The 24,396-nt window shown below is 35.4% G+C and overlaps 1 protein-coding gene across 24 annotated transcripts in view; it reads left to right on the forward strand.

Annotated features, from left to right (window-relative positions):
- SOX6 (SRY-box transcription factor 6) overlaps positions 1-24,396 on the forward strand; it is a 517,338-nt gene that overhangs the window by 480,340 nt on the left and 12,602 nt on the right. For 20 of the 24 annotated variants that reach the window (XM_058159020.1, XM_058158967.1, XM_058158946.1 and 17 more), the window contains 2 exons: positions 9,064-9,189; positions 12,080-12,188. In XM_058159020.1, coding sequence (XP_058015003.1) covers positions 9,064-9,189; positions 12,080-12,188 — 235 coding nt within the window. The remainder of the gene's footprint in view (positions 1-9,063; positions 9,190-12,079; positions 12,189-24,396) is intronic. The other 4 variants (XM_058158929.1, XM_058159060.1, XM_058159069.1 and 1 more) reach the window with 1 other exon arrangement.

The following is a 24,396-nucleotide window of genomic DNA, read 5'->3' on the forward strand; positions in this document are numbered from 1 at the left end:
ACTAGGACTGTACTAAAAAGTTAGTGGAAACTCTTGGTATTGAAATAACTTCAACAAATAATCTTTTAAAGAATACTTAAATCTTAAAATGCAATACTCGAAAATGTAAGATGAGACCATTACTTAAAACGATAGCTATTATGGCAGTAATTTTAATTTAAGAATTTGAATTGTATCATTTTATCCTATTTTTCCAAACTGGCAAGTGATTTTTAATATGACCCCTTACTTTCAGTTTCAAGTTCAAGTTTATTATGGTAATTAACCAATGTTTTATACTAGTCTAAAATAGTAAAGTATCAAGGAAATTAAAAACCAAAGAAAAATGTAAAACAAGATATCAGAAGTGCATGAAAACAGTTTAAGAGCAGCAGTTCAGTTTTAAAAAGAGAATAAAATAATATTAAAATATTAACAATAGCATATTAATAAAATATGATTACATGGATATTAAAAATAAATTTAAACCCCAATTTAATATGTTAAAATTATTAAAATTATAAGTGATAACTTCCTAGAAGTTGGAGCATTCATAAAATCAAAATATATCAATTATTGTTTGTGTGAGGGAGAGACTTAAGAGTAAAGTTAATATTTGAAAAGAATTGTTTTCAACTCTGGCTGCAGACTGTCAGTAGTTTGGATAGTAATTAAAAATAGATAAAAATAAAGCTAAAAAATTAGAATCTCAGTGATTTACAGATGTAATTTACCCTAAATGATTTGTTTATGGATTTTAATTGTTGCAATGCAAAATCTAGCAACTTTATCTGTGACAAGCAATTCTTTTATCTGAGAAGAGAAAATCAAGAAGCAAACTTTCGTTATGACCTGTGTGTGCTCAAATGTTGGCTGGGCAACCATTGTCCTGTTGACTAGTGGATTGGACTTGATGGTCCAAGTGGCTGCTTCCAACTCAGTGATGGTTTGAAAATGCAGAGTTGGTAATCAGATGATAATCAGAGATCAGTTTAATAGTTGCATTAGGCCCACGGGATCCTCACCATCAGACCAAATGCTTATCATGAAATTAGGACTGCCTATGCTTAGCACCCCTGTCCAGAATGGTTTCTGGATAATCTCCAAATATTGGTATCTCTGGAATTTGAATGGAAGTAAGATATGCATTTAAGAAATTAAACTTACTACAATGAAAATCAAGATCCAGTGATACATAGTAGCATTTTCCAACAGCAGAAAACACTCCTGTGTCTTTAAAACCACTGAGAGAAAGTACAGTCTTTAATGTGAATCTATTCTTTAAAGAAATCTATTCCCTAATCTTGAGATGTTAGAAGAATAGTACATTTGTCCTACATAATCCATTATTAGACTGTTTAATTCAATGACATTGGCAGTGGTGCAGATGCTATCATATGAAGTAAATCTTCAGTCTTAAGAGTGACTTTGAAGGAAAGAAAGGGAAAGAATGCTTCAGCAAAGTAGAAAAGGTTTTCTGTCCTTACACATGAAAAATCAAACAAGATGTAATTAAACACCAAATGTAGCTATAATTAGCTGATCTATTTCTAATCCAGGATTCCTTTTGGCCTCATTAAGCATAAAATAGAACATTTCATAAACAGCCTTTTTCCTTTCATTTGCTAAAGGACTATTTGAAGTGGCTTCAGACCTTCATTCTCAAAATGTTAGATTCTGATTGCTAATCTAACAGAATCTAACCAGAAGGCTGAAAAGTATTATCCTCCGTAAAGATTAAGCTGTGTGGACCTCTAGGTGAACTGTATAAAATGATTTGCATCTTGCATTGAAAGAAAGGGTTAATCTCAAACTGTTTGCATACTGACATGGATCATGCGTTGGTGCATAAATAAAAAGATGGAAACCACATTAAAGCAATAGTTGGGTTACCACACAACTGGATATGCTTAAGACTGAATGCTTCATAACTCTAACTACTGGGGAGCTACAAACTCTATAAATAACCTTGCAATTGGTTAAGACCATATTAAAACCAGATGAACAGAGACATCCATGGTGGGGGGAGATGGGGAAGCATTGTCAATGAGTACTATAGTCTGTAAAAGTACTAGGAATAGGTCTATAATTTAGGAGCAATTCCTTGTGTGGCAGTAATTCTGAATCTATGCATTGCAAAGATGGGTTTAAATAGAGATCAGACACAAAGGAGAACCATATGAAGTTTTTCTTCTTCATTTCCAAAAGAGTAATATCTATTATCCGTTCTCAGCTCCTTGGCTTTTCTTCACATCCTCAGTTTAATTCTTGGCCAAGCAAAGTAGTCTTTAGGTTTAAAATGATATCACTTCTCATTTATATACACCCAACACTCTACTGTTGTTAAATAATGGATTGGATATAGAATGACAAGAATGCTATTCATGGAAGTGGAAAGAATCCTCGCATTTTCTTGCATTTTTAAAAATCTTTTTGGAGGAAACCTTTAGAATGTGAGAAGTTGAAAAAGAAATCTATAGATACAGTACTCTAAATATTGGGGTGGGGGTTGCACAATGTGCCCATTCATGGTTAACTTAAGCAAGGTCTATTCAGTTAATTCAATTTTCTGTGTTCACATCATATGTTAAATTATATACTAACCACACTGGCAGGGTCTATACAACCTGGTAGGCTAAACTGTGATGCACTTGTTTCTGATTCAGGGTATCATATGAATACAGCTATTGTTCTTGAACTTTGGCAAACATAGTGCCACCAAAGAAAGTGGAATTATGATCCACCAAAGACACCAGTTCTGACTGTTTTTGTATGTTTGGCTTTATTCATTAAAGTTCAGTGGCACACTATGATTTTCAATTTTCTACTGAAATCTTCCCACATTAACATACAATCAAAACAAGTGGAATCAGTCTAAATATATTGGATAGATAAACATAAGCAAAAAAAAAAAAACTCCAAACCAACAACAGAGTTGGTTGGTGTAGTGGTAAAGATACCAGATAGGAAATTGTGAGTTCTAGTCACACCTTCGTGGTGACACGGTGGCTCAGTGGCTAAGACACTGAATTTGTTGATCAGATTTGGTGGTTCAAATCCCTAGCGCCGCATAACGGAGTGAGCTCCCGTTACTTGCCCCAGCTTCTGCCAACCTAGCACTTCAAAAGCATGTAAAAATGTAAGTAGAAAAATAGGGACCACCTTAGTGGGAAGGTAACAGCGTTCTGTACGCCTTTGGTGTTTAGTCATGCCGGCCACATGACCACGGAATTGTCATCAGACAGTGCTGGCTTTTCGACTTAGAAACGGAGATGAGCAGCGCTCCCTAGAGTCAGGAACGACTAGCATGTATGTGCAAGGGGAACCTTTACCTTACCTTACTCCCACCTTAGGCACAGAACCAGCTGGGTGATCTTGGACCTGTCATTCATTCTCAGCTTAGAAAGGAAGCTATGGTAAAACACTCCCCAAAGACCTTTCCCAGAAGACTGCACTGCAGGAACTAGTCCAGGCAGTCTTCAGGAGTCAAAAACTGACTCAAAGATAACCTCCCCAACCCCCCGCCCACCAAAACTCCAACTACAAATCATATTTACATATAGCATAGTTTAATAATATCTAAGACTAAATAGTCTCTCTGAAGTTAGGAAGTAATTCCTCTTTCCCTTGAAAAATGCTTAAATAAGCTAGGAAGGGCAGAAGTCAAATGAACATGAGAAGTCTTTAACAAAAATATTTGTTAAGAAATCTTTACAAAAATATAATTGCTATTCCTGTAACATACAGATAGAAAAATTGATATAATCCTGATCACAATCTGTTTGTTCTAGAATTGCCTATAAGAGTCTGAAAGTGATTCTCAAAGCTTTATGACAAATAAATTGCAACAAAAATTTGCAAAATGCAACCACGATAGGGCCGTAGATGCAAATTGACCAGTTTTTTCACATAAAGTTATTTTGTCACCCACAAGATAAAAATTAAGTGTATGAATCTCTGGAAATGGATTAAACACACCAATGCCCCTTACTCACTCTAAAATAAATGAACAAATGAAAAATACCACAGTGAAAAATAAAACTGGCCATATTTCTTGCAGTTTTCACTGGTGGTTAAACATAATAAAAAAGACAAAATTTGGACTTTGACTGCAAAATTATTTTTAAACGACAAAATTTGACCTATCAGAATTTCAGTTTGTGCTGGCTTTGGTGGAATTTATTCCATTTTATAACGGTAAGGGAAATGATCACAGGCTATATATAATTTTGATTAAATTATTCATTCTGTTTATATCCTGGTTTCTTCTAATAGAACATGTATTGACCTTATTTGGCCAATTCAAGTCCTCTTTATAATACATGGCAATGAATATCAAGCTCTGAGGTAAACTGTGGCTTAAAGTATTATTATTAGATATATTAAGTATTACTGTAATTATATACAACTATTTAAGATTTTAAAAACAGAAGAATTTATGTTCATATTTTAAGTAGTAAAGAGTGAGATACAGGGAGAGTAAGGCAACCAATATAATTAAATTATTTGAAGGCTGTTAAGTACTGCCTTTTCTAGAAATTCCTCCCTCAGTATTTTTTTGAACCTGAGCTTTTTATGTTTGTTTGTTCTCTCTCGGCTTGAATAGAAGTACAGGCAAGAAACCAAACTTCAGATGTGTTTTTAAATTCATAATGTAGAATAATTTAGCTTTAATCTGTTGCCTGTTTATGTGTGCCCATGTGTATAAAGACAACATGCTGGAATTTTTGGCACATTGTGCAACTAGAATATTGTCCACAGAGTGCATAACATTCTCAAAGGCATTTACTTTGTGGCTTCTGTATATGACCCGCATTATTAAGGAGTCTCAAAACTGGTTGTTTAAATAAATGTTGGTAACTACTAGGCTAGAGTCTTGAAATAAAAGGGATTACATCATTGTCGAACTATGCCTACTTCAGCAAAAATGTATTTGTTTGTAAAGATTAGGGGGAAGAAGAAAGGTCTTTCACACAATGATTCGCATGTATGCCATTTTCCACTTTAGCCTTTGCATATATGTCAGATGTGGAAAGGAAAAAAAGAAACATGTTGAAATAATTTGGCAATGGTTATAGTGTGATTAGTCATGGTAATCTAAAAGGGAGGGTTGCCTGGTGTATTATTACATTTCTTATATTGTTTTTCAAGAGATGGATGCAATCAGTCATCTTTCACAGGGTTTGAAACACACATACACACAGTCTTTGCTTGCTGGCAAGTAAACTGTTATTTAAGTACACAATTACTGGTACAGTTTTGTTGAACTTGTCCAAGTGTTCTCACATGGTTAAAGATGGCATAAATGTCATTTATGGTTGGCCATTTAGTACAACTATATGGCATGAATTCCTGCTCCCCTGATCTAAGTGTATCGGTTTGTTTTATGATCTTTCTGACTCCTTTTTGATAGAGTCATCAGTAAAACTTTAATGATACTATAAAATAATAAAAATGTCATTAATTTACCATGGAGCCTGGATGCAGCGGTTGTAAAGTTACATTTATAAACAGAATACTTTTTATGTCAAAAAGCATTGTTATGTGGCAATGAATAAATAACACTTAAATTTAGGAGCAAGTTTACTGCTGGCACTCGCATTACTATAGAATAACCAATAACTGTATAAAACATAGTATAGCATGTAAAATAGTAGTATATAAAATTTTATGACAATATACTGTGCACATCAGAAATTCAGCTTTTACCTAAATACAGAGAAAAACCATTATTGTATGCTTACTGTTATCATTACTTTTATTTTTCAAGATCACAATTTTATATTTGTTCTGAAGTTATTAGCAGTTTTCCTCCCCTCCACTTGTTTGCAAGTGGATGAGCAAACACTTTCTTTTGCTTTCTTAGTTGCTTCCTTAGTTCCTAGTCTTCTTCTGCTGTAACTCAAAGGATAACATTGATCATTCCCAGGACAGAAGTATAGACAAAGTTATTAATGGAATGCAAAGTTTTAAAAAATGTTTGAGGAGTTGAGTTATTTGGTGACTGAAAATCAGGGGGATAATAATCTCATAATCCATCTGTCACGACTGAAGTTGCTCCATCATTGACTGTGATAACATGCGAATATGATGGATGGCACAGCTTTGTAGTCTGGAACATTTATCATTTATCAGTGCTCACTAAGGGGGGCTTTATCATTTAAATATCTTTTTTTACTATACAACATCTAGCCCATATATCATCATTTCAAAACACTTAACCAAGAGTCCTAGAACATAGCAAAGCAAAAATTTTCCTCCCATAAGTTTTATACTGCCTACATGCTTATGCCTGATAATGCATAATAAGTGCCTAATCATGTCACTAAATGGAAAATGAAGATTCTGTTGTTAGCAAAACAAATTTGCTATCAGTCCACTTCAGCAATAACAATTCCTGCTTTTCAGACTCTAATAGTTAAGATTTTTTTTAATTCTATTTATAAAATTGTTTTATGTTGGCTGTAAACCACCCTGAGTCCTTCGGGAGAAGGGCGGTATAAAAATCAAATCAAATCAAATAAATAAATAAATAAATAAATAATAAAGGAGAGTATTTGTAGCTCAGGGTTGAAATGTGCTCTCTGAGCTTGATTGTTTTCTTGCAGACATTTCACTACTCAAATTAGGTGACATCATCAGTGCTACTGGTGGAAGAGGACATTTCTCTCCCCCCCCCATTTACTTGCTTTCTCAAGTGTTTGGTGCCCATATGTAGCACCAATAAAGGAGAATATTTGTTGCTCAGAGTCGAAATGATGGGTCCTTGGTGCTCTTTCAGCTTGATTGTTTTCTTGCAGACGTTCATTATGCAGACTAGGTAACATCATCAGTGCAGCAGTTTGTTTAATGAAATATCTACAAGAAAACAATGAAGCTCAGAGAGCCCCAAAGACTCAACACTTCAGAATCTTGTTTATAATTTGAAAGAGATTGTAAACTCTACAAACTTTAGTTCTCTTAGTTTCCAAGTAATGTTCTGAGCTGAATTCAGTTCTGTGAGCCCTTTTGTCTGTGGAAGATTCATAGAATGTGTTTTCTTCACTCGGAGAACATACTCAGAAGTATGTTATATTATAATGAGCAAAAATAAGCCCATAGTATACACATTTAGAGTACATGGGCATGAAATATGACTTCTTCAAAACACATGATGTTGGAAACTTTGTCATAGTCATCCATGTGTACCTTTATATAACCCAGGATATTTTACTTTACTTTTTTTTAAAAAATTATTTTTATTACGATTTTTTTTCATAACAATTGTACATATTCAACAGAGCCGTGACATTATTGTATATTTTGGATCTACCTTCCATATAATTTCTATATACATTATATACATCTAATCATCAATAGCCTTATATATATATATATTTCTATTTCTATTGATTGTCCATGTGTACCAATTTTCCCAGACTGTATAGTATTCTGAATCTTCTTTTTCTTATAGTTCTATGGTAAGTCTGTCCATTTCTGCGCAATTATATACTTTTTGGATAATCAGACTCTCTGGTGGTATGTTACTAAATTTCCAATATTGCGCGAACGCAATCCTTGCCGCTGTTAGAATGTGCAAAATCAAGTATCTTGTTTTTTTTATCAAATGTTGTCTTAAACATTCCCAAAAGAAATGTTTCTGGATTCAGTTCAATTTGGCATTTTTTATATCCTGTAACCATCCCTGTATCTCAATCCAGTACTTTTTTGCTTCTGGGCATGTCCACCAGGCATGAAAGAAGGTACCTTGATGTTGATTACATTTCCAGCACTTTGGACTTAGATTCGGGTACATTTTGGCCAACCTATATTTTACTTTACTTTTATATATTTATTTTTATGGCCTTACATACTTAGAAAGTAATATAGAATCTGTCAGGACAATACAATAACTACATTTTTGTTAAGATATATTTGATATCTGGATGGAGAGTTTGCTAGTTGTCTTCATTTAAAATAATTTGCTTAATTTAGTTCAGTGTAAAATGCTATTATGTACCTAAATTGTCTTGCCTAAGATATTCACATACATTTGTGGAGACCACTATTGAAATCATTTTTCCTTTTTTATTTCTTTTCTATAAAATAGAAAAGCTGTAAAATAGCTGCTATTGTTTTCAAATGAAAAAATGAATGCTGGCATCTATGAAAATAAAAATACAGAGAGAATTATTGTAGTACTCCATTTCCCATTCAAATTGGCACATTGATGATTATTAAATAATTGTAAATATACACCTTGATTCTTTCAGTTATTATCATTCAAGTTTCTCTTCCTTGCAGTTCTGTGCTTTATCATGTAATTTTTCCTTTCCTTTCTGAATGTCAAAATATTGATATTCTTTCAGAAACTTTCTTTTTTAACACAGAATATTTTCTGGAGAGAATCAAAGAGAATGAATGACTAGAAAGATATTTCAAATATGCATACTATGATACAGAGAAGGTTCTGTTGATTTCTTTTTTTAAAGTAGAATGCATTTTTCTTTTTCTTCATTTTAATCAAACTGAAGTTCTTTTACCAGGAAAAAACTCAGGTACCCTCTTAGGATATTTTATGGAAAGATTCCTGTCTTAGTAGGGCAGGTTTAAGACTCTTGGGTGTTAAGTGGGAGAATAGATAAATAGAGGGGATGGCAAAATGCATTTGCATTGATATGGTACTGAGGGTCTATAGGGGATCCAAACTCTCTGAGGAATAAGCAACAAAAGTAAGTTGGGACAACTGATCAAGCAGCATTTGCCAGAGTTGGTGTGTCAGTTGTTCTGGGCTTTCTGATTTGAGAACCTCCTGTTCCCAGATTGTCAAAGACTCATCCATGCCAGGCTAATAAAACCACCTGGTCAGTCAAACTAGAAGTAATGCAAATGCAATTCATCCTGGACAATGCTAGCATTTATTGAGAGGCAAGGTGTTTAGTATTGTATTGCCCTGTTCTAAAAAACAGAAAATAAGAGTTTTAACAGTGAGGAATTCCTAGCTGAATTCTTGCAGATATGTAGAAATAGGCAGAGAAAGGTTGTTCCTAATATATTGGGAATTTATCACCCATTCCCTTTTCTTTTTTTTTCTTTTTGAAACAGATAAGGGATAATTATCTTCCTTTCTTCATGGAAGATATAAAAAAGGCTTCAGTGGTCCTGAAAGGATGCAGTGTTCCCCCGAAAAATAGAAAGACTCTCTGGAGAACTGGTGGAGAGAGAATAGAGGTAGTACTTTTAAGGGACTGTTTGTCAGCCATTGGGTTTTAATCATTGCTTTGCTGGTCAATAATCTGATTTGTACTCTGAAATGGAATATGCATATAACAATGCAGGGTTTTTGCTTTGGCTGAGGATGGGATGCTGCATGTGTGGACCACATATTTTGGCAGGCTTGGTGAGACTCTGATTAGATATGAGTGCTGAAAAAGAGAGATGGGGCAGCCAGCATTTGCTTTCCTTGGAATATGCACAGATTCAGGTAGCACTTGTCAGGATGAGATGTGAGGAACTCTGCATAATACCTTATGTCCTATTCTACCATCGAGGCTGCATATTTACAGACTTGGTGCTATTGTGGCCAGTGTAGGATAGCAGAAGGATGGTTCATGAAGTTCAGCTTAAGGCATAGATACAGCATATTGTTAGATGCTGGAAGGCCAGGCTGTCTGACACCTATTGTTCATTATAATTATACGGGTTTCCACTAAATGTTAATATTATAACTAGAAATAAAGGTAGTTCTAGACTACCTGAAGGACAACCTTGTTCATACCACATTCTATCCTCTTAAAATTAGCATAATGGTCCAAATTTGTATTCACATATGAGACCAATTAAGAAGTTGTTCTTTGCTTGTAGTAGTCCAGTTGCTGTGACTTTGATGTGATCCAACAAAACCCTTCTTTTATCTAGTTGTTTTTTTTCTTTGTGGGAGGGGAGAGAGAGAGAGAGAGGGAGAGAAAGAATGAACAAGTGCACCAGTTTGGTATAGTGGTTAAGGTGCTAGGCTAGAAACCAGGAGACTGTGAGTTCTAGTCTTGCCTTATACATGAGGGCTGACTGAGGACCTGAGGCCAGTCCAGAGGTGGGTTTCAGCAGGTTCTCACCAGTTCTGGAGAATCGGTAGTGGAAATTTTGAGTAGTTTGGAGAACCGGTAGTAAAAATTCTGACTGCCCCTGCCCCCATCTATTCTCTACCTCCCAGGTTCCAGCTGATTGGGAGGAAATAGGGATTTTGTAGTAACCTTCCCCTGGATTGATGAGGAAATGGGGATTTTGCAGTATCCTTCACCCCAAGTGGGGTGAGAATGGAGATTTTACTGTATCCTTCCTCTGCCATGCCCACCAAGCCACGCCCACCAAGCCATGCCACACTCACCAAGCCACAACCACAGAACCGGTAGCAAAAAAATTTGAAACCTACCACTGGGCCCAGTCACTACCCCTCAACCCAACAAACCTCACAGGGCTGCTGTTGTGGGAAAAGTAGAAGGCAAGAGGATTGGGTATGTTTGCTGCCTTGAGTATGTATGTGTTTGTGTGCGTGTATGTGTGTATGTATGTGTGTATGTATGTTTGTGTGTATGTGTGTGTATATATATGTATATATGGAGAGAGAGAGAGAGAGAGAGAGAGAGAGAGCTGATGATAAAGAAAATACTTGTTTACTAATCCTCCAATGCTCTATAAATTGATTACAGAGCTCTTATTAATAAACAGAATCACTATTAAGAGAGTTGAGCAAATAACTCTGGTGTTCTGGAAGCTAAGTGTGTTCTTGATTTTTTTAACAGCAACATCAAGTTGCTTAGATCTTTTTCTGTGTATGAAAACATAGCTGTTTTCTTTCCAATAACTAATATGTCCAATGCAATATTATCTCACCAAACAATAGAGAGAAGAGCAATCAGCACTGTTTTGCTGCGTAATATGTGAGCTTTAACAAATACATCCTGTGAACAAAACCAAAAACTGATATTTCATGTATGTGATGATGTGACATTCAAACATAATGCCATATTCTAGTTTGAGAAGTATCCCAAAGGCATAAGAAAACCCTACTGTGTTTTTGCATGAAAATAATATATAGTAGTCAGTTACAAAAAGTGAGAAAATATAATGTTGCCATATGATTGTTGAGTTTTTGCCCTTTGGTATGAGGAAACCCTGGTTGACATCAACCTATATATTGATTATTGTTTTTAGCGATGCAGTTTTACCATATATGTTTTCAGCGCTCAAATTTTATGTTTTTCAAGGAAGAAACACTGTCATCTCTTTTTCTTCATAGCCTTTAAAAAAAAAATCCCATGGAGGTTTAGCTCAAATTCCTAGGCAAAATAATAGTACTATTTCTGTCATCTAGTATTCCTTTTTTGAAATACTTGTCTTTGAAATCCTCTTGCATAAAATTCATGCTTGCATTTCTCAAGGGTGCCTCTGCAAATTCAGATCCTAGGACTAGGATGTTGATTGTGCTACTGGTTATTTTTTTCCACTGAATTAGTAGCAAGTTTTAATAGAAAGTCCTCTCCAAGTCCTGAACTTTAGCATTTCTGAAATGCAGGTCATTTAGGAAAGATTAATTATTCACTGTTGCTTGGTGGTGATTTCTGAAATTTCAGTTTTAATCCTGCCTAAATCACAATAATACTTCCCTATTCTACACTTATTTGAACTGAATCAATTGTTGGAAGCAGCGCTTATAATTTGGCAAGATGCATGCATAATCAGAGGTCAAGAAAGCACTGAAAATTAAACATACTGGTATGTGAACACTTTTATTTTTTTATTTATTTATTTATTTATTTATTTAATTTATATACCGCCCTTCTCCCGAAGGACTCAGGGTGGTTTATAGCCATGGTAAAAAGTACAAATCAAAAAGTTAAAAAAGCATTTAAAAACTAATTAAATTAAAGGCTGAAAGAATTATAATAAAACTATATTAAAACCCCATTAAAAAACTTCATTAAGCCAGCCCTGCACAATGGAACAGAAAGGTCTTTAGCTCGCGGCGAAAGGTCCGGAGATCAGGAAGTTGACGTATCCTCGGAGGCAGTTCATTCCAGATAGATGTTTTTTAAAGCTGAATTTTGTCCTTTTTGTTTGGCAGGAAAGAACACGCTTTGAGAATTTAGGCCCACAGCTATCAGGGAAACCCAGTGAAGATGGAAAGCTAGGTCCAGGAGTCATTGATCTTACAAGGCCAGAAGATGCAGAAGGTGAGTTATTGAAACAAACAGTAACAACAGTTATTGAACTGATGAGCACTGTTTTCTTTCATCACTTTAAGGTTGAATATCTTAAATAATGCTTCAGCTAATCCCGTCTGTCTACATTTGAAGCATAGATTCCTGTGTTGTGTGCAAGCATAAAGTCTGGCTTTAAAATGGTATCACACAATATGCATTTTCTGGTTAATTATATTACTAGGAGGCTACTGCAACTGTTCTTACCAAGATATCCTAGGTTCAATTCATATGTTACCTGTGCTGATCCATATCGAATTAAAATTGCTATTGAGTAGAGTGATACAATCAGATTTTATACGCAAATAACGTTCATGTCTATGAGTTCCTTTTTTCTTATTGTGCTCTAGATATAGTGGATGAACATGTACCATGAGAAAGTAATTTTGTTTAAGATATGGGGAATATAGTCATCTGTCATCTCCAGATGTGTAGGGAGATTGTCTTCATCTGCTGTTCTACATGTTAATAAATGTAAAGAAATAATAATATTGAGCTGAATTATATAGCCAGAGACCACAAAAGATCATTTTGCTGTGGAATTCAACATTTTATAGAATTCCAATGTTGGAAGGGCCCTTTTGAATAACTGAATCCAACTCCCTACTCTGAGTGGAAGTCCAGGTTGAAGCATCCCAGATACACCCCAATTTTCACTTCAGTACATTTGGTAAAAGAAACCAATCACTTTTCTGTGTAATTGATTCAACTGCTATAATGCTCTTACTTTAGGATTCATTAGTAAGTATTAGTGAGGTCATCTGAATGGATATTACTGCACTTTTTAACATGCATTTTAATTACAGTAATGAAGAAAAAACTACAAGGTGAATTATTCAATCCATTAATTGACTGCAAAATTAATTACAATGAAGTTTTAATCTTCAGATGAAATATAAGAATGTTGATAACTAATTGATTAGATGTACGGAACTTTTTTGTGAAAATATTACTTTCACTGTTTTATAGTTCTAGTTCTGTTTATATCAGTGGAAACCTTCCCATTGATTTCAGTAATTAAAAACTCTGCACCTTAGTGTATATTTAAATTAGTTATTTGATTGATCAGTTAAAGACATTGGCATTAATCAACTAAAAGCCTTTAATTGGTTGACAGCTCTATTGGAAATACTGTTTATAAATGACCAGGTCAATCATATTTTAGGATAAATTTCTGTCAATAGAAGTATTTCATTTTTATTTCTTAAACTCTTACTGTTATTGAAGTTTATAGAATATTAAAATAAGAAAATAATGATACAGAGAACAATACAGAAATAATCTCACCTCATCCTTTTATTTTGTTTTGACATGGCTAAATATCATTGAGGAGGAAAAAGATTTAAACTTATCAGTACTTACTAATAAAGTAAAACAAAAATTGGGGTTTCTCTTAATTTATTATTTTCTCTCATCCTTCGTTTATGACATATGTAAAAGTAGAAAGATTATGCTCTGGCCATTACTATTGAGTGTATGGACATTACATTTCATTGGAGAACATTCTTTATAGTGTATCTTCTTCAAATGCAGAAGAAGCAGCTGTATAGGAATACAGTTCAATTGCTGTGGGTCAGCCTCTCTTAGAGACAGGTAGAAACCATATTATTATTCATTTTGGCTAGTCTTGGATCAGTCCAACACAACATCCTATATCTTGAAATTTAAATAGTTTCAATTCACCCCAGTTTAAGAAAGAATTCCTTTGCTTTTGAAGGTGGAGTAACATTTGCACCATATTGCTTTTTTTTCTGAATTCATAAATAGTTCTGGATAAAAGGTTATTTGTAAAAAAAAAATGCAAATAATTTCTTTGTAAAAAAAATGAAGACATACTGAGCTTTGAGAAGAGAATCAGTTTGATCTAGTGGTTAAGGCACCAAGCTAGAAAGCAGGAGACTCAATTCAAGTCCCATCTTAGCCATTTCACCCAAAACCCTGTTGGGTGACCTTGAGCCAATCACTCTGTCTCAGGCCAACTAATCTCACAGAGTTATTGAGGGGAAAATAGGAGGAAAGTGTGTTGGATATGTTCACCACTTTGAGTTATATGTAAAAATAATAAAAGTGGTATACAAATAAAAAATAAAACTCCAAACGTTTAGACCTTGTTGGTAGCTGTCTAGGAAAGACAAATAGGTATTAAAGTGCATATAAAACATAAAATTATCAGAAAGATCGTATCACTCCATTTTCTGTTTAATGCTATTAAGTAGCTTTCTTGGAAGACATCTTATGCACAGAGAGAGTTTATTCAAAATATTACTAATTGCAAGTGCATTGTGTAATATATGACGGTTCTGTTAGGTACTTACTAGAGTATTATTTTCGGTAACATTTTGGAAACACCCAGAGAATGAAGAATTCTACTCAGCCCAATGAATTCTGCTACCTACATGGTTACCATGGCATTGGATGCATAAAGGTATTTTTATTGTCCCCAGTTGGATTCACCTCTGTGTCAGAATTGAGAAGTCATTTGCCTTTACAATGCAGGACATCTGAGGGTCTGACATGGGAGAGGAGAACTTAGGCTCTACTCTATCAAGGCTTCATTATGATAGATCTCTGATATGCTCACTGATATGATTGTCTACGTTAAGAAAACTTCTGTCAGAGCTGTCTGGGGTCTAATTTGATCCTTTGGAACTGGGCTTCTCTATCTTTTCTTTTACAGTGATACATCTAAAACACTGTATGCTAAAATGCAATTTATAAGGTAGTTGAATGAGTTTCACAAAAACATACAGAAGATTTAAATGATCCCCATTAATGCCAATATGTGTTACATACTCCTTTATATATGGCTTGCTCTATTTTATATCACATGTCTTTTGCTAACGAACTCTCAAAGTTGGAAAGAAGACCAAAGTAGTAGCATAAGGATTTTGATCTTCAACTTTTATTTTCCATCAAGAAAATAGATATTAAATTTATATCACTGTCAGGTGATTCTGGACAGTTTACATCATAAAAGCAATGGAGTGAGGGTGGGATCTTCTTCCTAATACATTAATTATCTCCAGCATGAAATTTTCCCATCAGAATGCCAGGCCAATCAGCAGAGCCAAGTTTTGGTAGGCCAAAAAGGTGGATGCATATCTATCTGTTCCAGAGGGCAGGAACCATGGCAGAAAATGTCCTTCCCCTGGACTACAACTGCCAGAATGTCTTGACCGATGGAGTCTAAAGCATTCCTTTCTACTGGAACGAGAGGGGGTGGAACAATCCCATTGGAATGAGATGGTTCCTCAGTTATCTTGGACCCATGTCACACAGAGCTTTGTTACATGAGCCATCCTAGGAGACCCTCAAACAGTTTGCATGGCTACATTCTGCACTAGCTTGTGAATCCTCTTCAAGGGTAGCCCCATATAGAACACATCCCAGTAGTCCAATTGTGAGATGATGAGGGCATGTATGACTGACTGCAGATAAACATTAATTAGATTTTTTTTGGGAATCAGTTAAAAAGCAAAGTCTCTCTAGAATCAAACTTAGTTTTTAATGGACATGGACATTCCATGTAGTTTTCTCAACACTATAGTTATTTTTTTAAGCTTCCTGGACAAGTGTATATTTCCTGATGTTCTCTCATGTTCTCTCATCCAAATGCTTAACTATGTAAGATTTTGATTCACTTTTCAAGAACTATGTGCTATAACCTATTATAGCCACTTTTAAGATAAATTATATTTTATCTGGAGTCTATTTGAAGACTGTGGTTTATTTGTCAGCAAATAAAAAAAATACACAGTCAAATTCTTGGATGGAGCCCCAGAAATATATCCAGTTGTCTATAGTAATGCATGCAATTGTTTCCACAACAGCTGGAACCTTGATTCTAAAGTCTTGTAATTCATATGAAAGTTTTGCATGTATACAAAGGGTCCCTACTGTAGATGTTGTGTTCTTAGCCTAGAGATCATCTCTTCAGGTAGGTCATCAGTGCCTCACTGCTTCTCCAGTGTTGGATTGAACAAGTGAAGGTTGATCTCTAAACAGAGATCTGAAACCGTTGCTTCTGATTTTTCTATACAATCTTCTATTGGCTTTTGAAGGGGGAAAGTCAAATATTTTTTTGTTTGCTGGCTTCTCATTTGTACCATTTGCCCCACACTGTAATCTAATAACAATTATGGGGAGTGTGTGCTCACTTTTATTGTACAGATTCTGAGACCAAGTTTGTTTTTTTAAAAGAAGGTACTTCCAGTTTCGTATATGTACTAGGAGATAAATCTATATTCTTTTCATGAATTTTATTTTTGTGGCAATAAAATGCTTTTATTGGCAGGACAGCTAAACCAATTTAGAAGCTCTTTTCCAGTTGCCATGCACTCTTCACTATTCCCATCAGACTCTGCTGACGTACTCAGAGCATTATTTCGTTTTTTTCAGGTCTGGTTGCCCAGCAGGAAGAAAAAATACTTTATTTTCCATTTGAAAATATTAGTTACTTAAAGTCCCCTATATATCAAAACTTTACAATGGGAAATGAAAAAGAAATGGCACAGGGTCAGATGGCCAGAAAGCTGGTATCATTTAACATTGGTTCATTGTGAAGAATGGGAAAAGAACCAGTTCAAGTTAGTTCCATTTCCTGCTCAGTTTATGAGTAAACTTGGATTTGCAGGCAGAACAATGGAAAGTGTCATACTCAAGTAACAAAAGGCACAGCTGTGGTCAGAATGTGAACAGCCTTCAATTTGTAAAAAGAAAAACAAAAGAATTTCCCTTTGAAAAACGAAAAAGGTTTCTGAAAATCTTTCAGAAAAAAAAGAAGAAGAAAAAAGGGGGGGAAGTGTGTGACACAATCTCTGATTTCTGTGCAAACCAATCAATTGTGGCAGCCCACCAGAAAAAGCCAAAATTGTGAGGTAAATTGTTTAACACCCTCCTCTGATGAGCTGTAAGCAGCAGAAAGTACACGGATGACAAAGCACACACACACCCCACTTCTGTGACAGTGTTTCATAAAATACAGAGGAAAGAATGTCTCTTGTAGCCAGTATCTGTCACAGATAAATATTTAGGAGAGTTGCTATGACAGTTAAGAGAGTGAACAAGAGAGCAAGGGAGGAAAGGTATTATGAGACAGAAAAAGACAAAGACATTTTTCTAGAAAGAATGCTGACAAACCAGCCCATGGTGACTTGGTCCTTTGTTCTCCATACACTCTTCTCCTGTCCTATCACCAAGGATTCACAATGCCAGTCCAGCTACCAATATTATTTTGAAGTATTTTATATAAAAGAATACAGGGGTCTTTTACTGAAGGACATACCCAGGAACTATTTCCTTTTGAGCTATGCAGCACTTCAAATGAATGACAATTTGGGGGAAAGCAACAGTTGCCTCGCTGGACATTGAAGATATTGGCACTGGACATTTCAAAATTTTGGCTTTGCTTCTTCTTCTTTTTTTTTTTGACAACAAAATTGATTCTTGAGCCAAGTTGTAATGCCAAAAGAAACAATACAAGACACAGCTGTATATGGAGAGACAGATTCTAAAGTCTGAGCTTTTCTGAAACAAATATTGTATTTTGGGGGAGGGTGGGTACATCTGTTACAAGCAGGTGTACTGGAATATACTTGGATATATTTTGTTATGTGTGTATACAGTGTATCACAGAAGTGAGATCACCCCCTCAAATTTTGTAAATATTTAAGTATATCTTTTCATGTGACAACACTGAAGAAATGACACTTGGCTACAATATAAAATAGTGAGGTTACAGCTTGTATAACAGTGTAAATGTGCTGTCCTCTCAAAATAACGCAACACACCCAAAATTCCTATTGCTAAGCAATACAGTGGTTAAATGAGTTTTGCCCCATTTTTCTTGCCACAGTTATTAAGTGAATCACTTCAGTTGTTAAATTAGTAACATGGTTAAGTGAATCTGACTTTGCTTGTCAGAAAGTTGCAAAAGGTAGTCACATGATCCAGGAACACCGCAACAGTCATAAATACATGCCAGTTGCCAAGCGTCCAAATTTTGATCACGTGACCACTAGGATGCTGCAATGATCGTTAACTGTGAAAAATGGCCTAATTTTTTCAGTGCCTTTGTTCCTTGAATGGTCACTAAACAAATGGCTGTAAGTTGAAGGCTACCCCTATATATCTTGCTTTGTAAGAGAAGTTTTACAGATTTCTATTTTTTTCAACTGCACTGTAAAACAGAGTGCAATTGATTAGAATGTGGGAGAGTTTTTCTTCAACAATTGTCATTATAAATTTATATTTTTTCACTTCATGATTTGATTAAAAGCACAAGGGGATCATTAGTGTAATTTCCTCCTCTTGCTGTGCATACCATAGAGACAGCAACTTTAATGGGAACCCCATTGTATGCATATAAAGTTTTCCCAAGATTAGAAATAATGATTCCCTATAACCAAAAGAGGGACGTGGTGGCTCAGTGGCTAAGATGCTGAGCTTCTTGATCAGAAGTTCAGCAGTTCAGTGGCTCAAATCCCTGGCGCCCTGTAACAGAGTGAGCTCCAGTTACTTGGCTTCTGCCAACCTAGCAGTTCAAAAGCACATAAAAAATGAAAGTAGAAAAATAGAGATCACTTTGGTGGGAAGGTAATAGCGTTCTGTGTGCCTTCGGCGTTTAGTCATGCCGGCCACATGGCCACGGAGACGTCTTCGGATACCGCTGGCTCAGATGGAGATGAGCACCACCCCTAGAGCCGGAAATGACTAGCATACGTATGGGGGAACCTTCACCTTTACCTTATCACCAAAAGACAGAGGAACTTGAGAATCATCCAAAAACCAAGTTTGGAAAGTAATTCAGGTAGGATAATACAAATCTCTACGGCAATATAATTCCATAAGGCAAGTGCAATTACCAAGAAATACAGGTAGTCCTCTACTTACAACAGTTCATTTAGTGACTGTTCAAAGTTACAGCAGCACTGAAAAATGTGACTTAGGACCGTTTTTCACAATTACGACCTTTGCAGCATTCCCCACTATCATGTGATTAAAATTCAGATGCTTGGCAATTGACTCATATGTATGAATGTTGCTGTGTCCCAAGGTCATGTGATCATCTTTTGCGACCTTCTGATAAGCAGAGTCAATGGGGAAACTAGATTCACTTAACAGCCAGGTTACTAACTTATCAACTGCAGCAAGAAAGGTCGTAAAATGGGCCAAAATTCATTTAACAAATATCTCACTTAACAACATAAATTTTGGGCTCAGTTGTGGTTGTAAGTCGAGGACTACCTGTGCACTTCTCGAATCCCACATACTGTATGACATTGGTTGATGAGACCCAAAGTATACCCACTCTTCCTAATCTCACTGGACAGACACAAATATACAAAGACAAGCCATTGCTTAAGTATACAGCAATTCATTATGCAATGAAGATCTTCACAGTAAATAATTAGCACTATGAATTGCACCCAATGGACAATTGGTGGCCACTGTAATTCATTAAACAGTGAGGGCCCTTGGGCATACTTAGCACATCCATCATTGCCCATGACACTGCATTCAGGACCAGTTGTTGTTTGTTGGGAAGGGAGACATTTCAAAATCATTTCAGTGTAGAATATTACACAAATCCAGTCAGGTGACCCTAGGTGTGGTGGAATGTAGTCTGGATTCCCAGGCATGTCAGAAGGCAAAAAGAGCCAGCGAGGCATAAAAAGTTTGGTTGGAGGAAGAAAGTTAAGAAAGATTCTCCCTGTTTTCAGAGTATCTCTATAGTGTTTCAAATAGCTGCTTTAGTTTGATGCAAGTAGTTTGCTTTAGTTTCTGTCTATAGCTGAGGAACAATAAAGGAAACTGCTCAGAAGTAACTCCATGTGTCTTTCTTGGTTCTTGAAGCCTGGCAATAAGTGACTGTCTGAAGAGTGTCTTAGTACTAGAATGGGTAGAACTCATGCACCAAATAAATTCATGCAAAGGCCCTGCCCAGCCAGAACTTCCATAAAATTTCCATGTGTTGGGCCAAGATTTTGTCAGCATCAATTTGTCTGGCCTGGGGTCAAGATGTATAATTGGATATCATCAGCGTATTGATGATACCTGACCCCAAATTTGCGGATGACCTAGCCTAGCAGTTTCATGTAGCTGTTAATCAACAACAGAGAGAGTGTTGAGCCCTGTGGCACCCCACAAGCTGGAACTTATGATAAATATTTATATATATATATATTAAGTTGGGGAGAAAATTACTTTCTTTCCAAGTAAGTTAGAAAGATTTTTTTTTCCTTTTCCCCGAAGACCAAAAACATGATAATTCTGTGGGGACGATGTTCACGTCAGTTATGAATGAACCCATTCTCAGGAACAAGAATGAGAAGAGGAAAGAACTATATTTGACAGTGTAAAACAAATGAAATGCTCGAAAAGGAACTCTAGGATCAGTGGGAAATACATGCCGAAATCTAAAGGGCTAAAATTTCCTTCATTTTGCAAAGCCACGAGCCACATGCATCAACTCACCACAAAGTCATTAGGTCTTTTAAAGCTCAGATGAAAAACATTAACAAATACCACAAAAGGCTTTAGTCTGGCCCCTTTGTTCATTCACATATGGCAGTTTATAACTCCTGCGCCACTTGGGCTGGGTGTTTGTTTAAGCTGCCTCCATCAGAGCAGCCCTGAAAGAACAAAAGACATCTTGAGCGATCCTAAGCAGGAAATGGTCTAATCTAAACATGGCTTGTGACACTATAAGTAGAATAGAAAAGGGAGGGATTGATTAGTCATTAATGCACAATTGACTCCATATGGATGCTGCAATAATAAGCTCTTTTTCAGAGCAGTAGCTGCGTTTATTGAATTAGAGGTTTATGTTTCCTCGGAGCTGACCTTAGGGAATTCCCTTTGATTCTTCTTGCTGATGTTTCAGGAGAATGGAGTGTGGCATAGAAAAGAGACCTGTCTTCTGCAGCCATGTTCAGTTCAGAATATCACAATTCAGGGCTGCTTTTTCAGAAAGAAAAAAAAATACAATTATACACGTCTCTTAACTATTCTTTGCCTTGAATGTAGATTCCCTATTTTGCATCTGTTTCTCTTTCAAATCAATGTTAGTTTGTTATGAATGCTGCTGCTGTTACATTTATTACAGTAGTCTTACTTATTCCTGCGAATATTCCGGAGTCTAGAAATTTTAAATAAATTAATATGGTTTGCTTAAATACTGATAAAGATTTAAAACATCAGTCATATACTTGTGGCTTTTTATCCAGGAACATTTGCGATTGGAATCCGCAGTAAATGTTACTTTGTTTAAAAGAATAGGATAAAGCTATCTTTCTACCAAATCTGATAATGTTTTCCATCTTGGTGCAGTTTAGCTGTATGGGATATGTAGCTCTCAGAATTCACTGGCTAGGACTATGGACATAGAAATGTAATGCATTTGAATTGCAAATATATTATGACATGAGCTTTTGTCATCATATACATGAACCATAGCTCTGAAAGAGATATATACCTGAGTGTGTACACACACACAGGCACGTGTGGGTGAGCACAAGCACACACATGCACACCACCCACACACTTCTATATAAATTTCATATAAATATGGCATAAAGATGTATGAAGTAAAAGAAGTCATAATGGTTAAGGCATCACAAAACTCTTCATTTTGAATATTTAGATAACTTTTACCTCTTTAAATTGAAACCTATAAATATAGCATCATGATTCCCATGTTACCGTATTGAAAGGCTCAGCTAAAAGGAGTAAAGAAATCTAAAACGATGGGGAGCCACAGCTAGCACCATTATATTCTTTTGAACCAAATCTTAATCCTTTTCTAGTAGTTTCTGAACTTCAGAAAGCTATGCTTTTGTGACTGAATTACAAATGGTACACTGCCATATAGTCTGTTTGTCATAAAGGGCAAACGTAGTTTTAAAATTTTGTCTTCAACAAATGCATTTTCAGCATACTGTTTCGAATTTAAGTTTTAGAGACCATCTATCAGTCTCCAAGTATCTGGGATGCCATAAAAGCTGTTGTTTGCTACTGGGACACACACACGCACACACACACACGCACACACGCACACATACACACACGTATTTTTGAGCCTGAACTAAACTTTTTACTTTCTCTAACACGGATGTTTCTTCTGATAATTATTCCCCATTGCTATCTCACTGTTACATTACATCCTTTTCTAATGTAGTTTTTGCACACTTTCCCAACTAAACCCATTTTGACTTTTTCTTGATATCGTATACATACATTTTGTGTTGCAAACCATATTACAAAAATCTGAGGAGTATTTCAGTGTACAAGTAGATTCTCCTCCATACATAAATCTCAGCTAGTATAAACGTAGGCAGACTTCAGCCTGGGTTAACATATATCCACCCTTAATTACTGGAAATTGCAAAGTTGTTGAAATTTAATAAGCATATTTAAAAAGATTTTTTTAAAACTTTTTGGCTGATATTTAAATGCTGTAGCAATTATTTGTAATTTTACAAATAATTTCTTAAAGGTTATAGATTTAAGTTTGCAAGGAGCAAATATTGATGCTTTTAACTTTTTAACTAAAGTTAAACTATAGCCTTAAGTGAATTAACAACGTACCTATGATATAGTAAATATTGTACACAGAAGCACTCTTTGTCATTCATAATATGCTGAACATCTTTTTATAGTGGTAAGATGTTTAAGGGTATGGGATATTACATGATGGTTAATTATTTGCAGAAGCTCATTTAACGCACATTCTTTTGTAGCAGCCCTTAGGCCGAAGCACAAATATTCACTCAGAAATCAAGTAGAGAAGTTCAAGGTTTTACTGGCTTTATTTCCAAAACTTTCAAGTGTAGGCTTGCTCAAGACAGACAGAGATAGAAGTTGCATGATTTTCTTGGCCTGTTTGTGATTTATAACTCTGATTAAGAATTGTTTCTTAACAAATGAAATAATATAAATGTCAGGGGAGAGTCTTCTCCTTTTGCTTTAGTAAATGTATATTGGGATATAATCTCTCCAAATAATTTAAAGTTTACATTTCAGCAAATATTTCTGACTGTCTGATTGCTCAGAAGTGCAGAAATATGTACTGGTCATTTGCTTGTATTAGATCTGCAAGATTAGACCAAGATGATTGTAAGAATCCAATAAATTAATTCAATACCTTCAATATGTTTTTGATGAGGAACATTTCTAAATAAATTGAGGCATTGCTTTTCTAATCAGATGATGTTTGTGTTTCTCATATGCTGATTCAGGCGGTCTGATAACTACTATACAATAGCAGGCTGGATGGTGGTGGTGATGTTGTATCTAGCCATAGGTATATCTTACCAAAAGACTAACTGTCATTCCAGCAAAATTTAGTGCAAAAACAAATCTTCCCCACTGCCAGATGTATAAACAATATTTTTGCCACTGTGACAGCAAAGTCTTTTGGCTTCATACCATTTTAAGAACTAACAAAATAGTCAGTCCCAATTAGTATCTTAGCAACACTATTTTAGAATTTACTAAGCTTTCAAGAGATTTAAAGGTAGTTCCACTATATTGCGCTAGTTAAATAGGTTATTAGGGCATGGATGACTGAAGATGGGCTATCTCTATTCAAGAAGGATTGTGTTTGTTCTAGAGTTTTATGCTTGTGAAAAGCCTTGTGTGCCACTATAGATTTTTTAGATTTTCAGGGGTGTCCTAAATCTAATAGACTCCCTGTCTGCAAATGCATTGCATCAAAGAGACTGTGATCTCATCCAAAACAGAGATTTGTTCTACTTCATGACTTGGCTGAATTAAGCCTCTTCATATAAACTTTCATCTTATATTGATTATATACCATCAAACTGGTATCATGTTAGTGACTTCCTCAGGATGACTTGCCTCCAACCCATCCCTTCAGCTCTTCCGATAGTGTACTTATCACTACTATAAATTTGGATAATTGTCATATTGAATGATCAATTCATTTATAAAAATTTAGTTGACGTATCAGTACTGGTTTTGCTATGTCCTTCCTTAAAATGAAATAAATAACATTCTTCAGTGTGATCTTCTGACTGAAAAAATGTCCAGTCTAGACCATTTCAGTTCCCTGACATCTAAGATGTCAATGTGTAATTGATTAATTCCATCTTTCATTGTGTTTAACTTTCCCATGCTTATGCATCTTGTGTGTCACATTCTCAATATCTTTGCACTTTTA

Source organism: Ahaetulla prasina, chromosome 1, assembly GCF_028640845.1.
Source record: "Ahaetulla prasina isolate Xishuangbanna chromosome 1, ASM2864084v1, whole genome shotgun sequence".
Taxonomy (NCBI): Eukaryota; Metazoa; Chordata; class Lepidosauria; order Squamata; family Colubridae; genus Ahaetulla; species Ahaetulla prasina.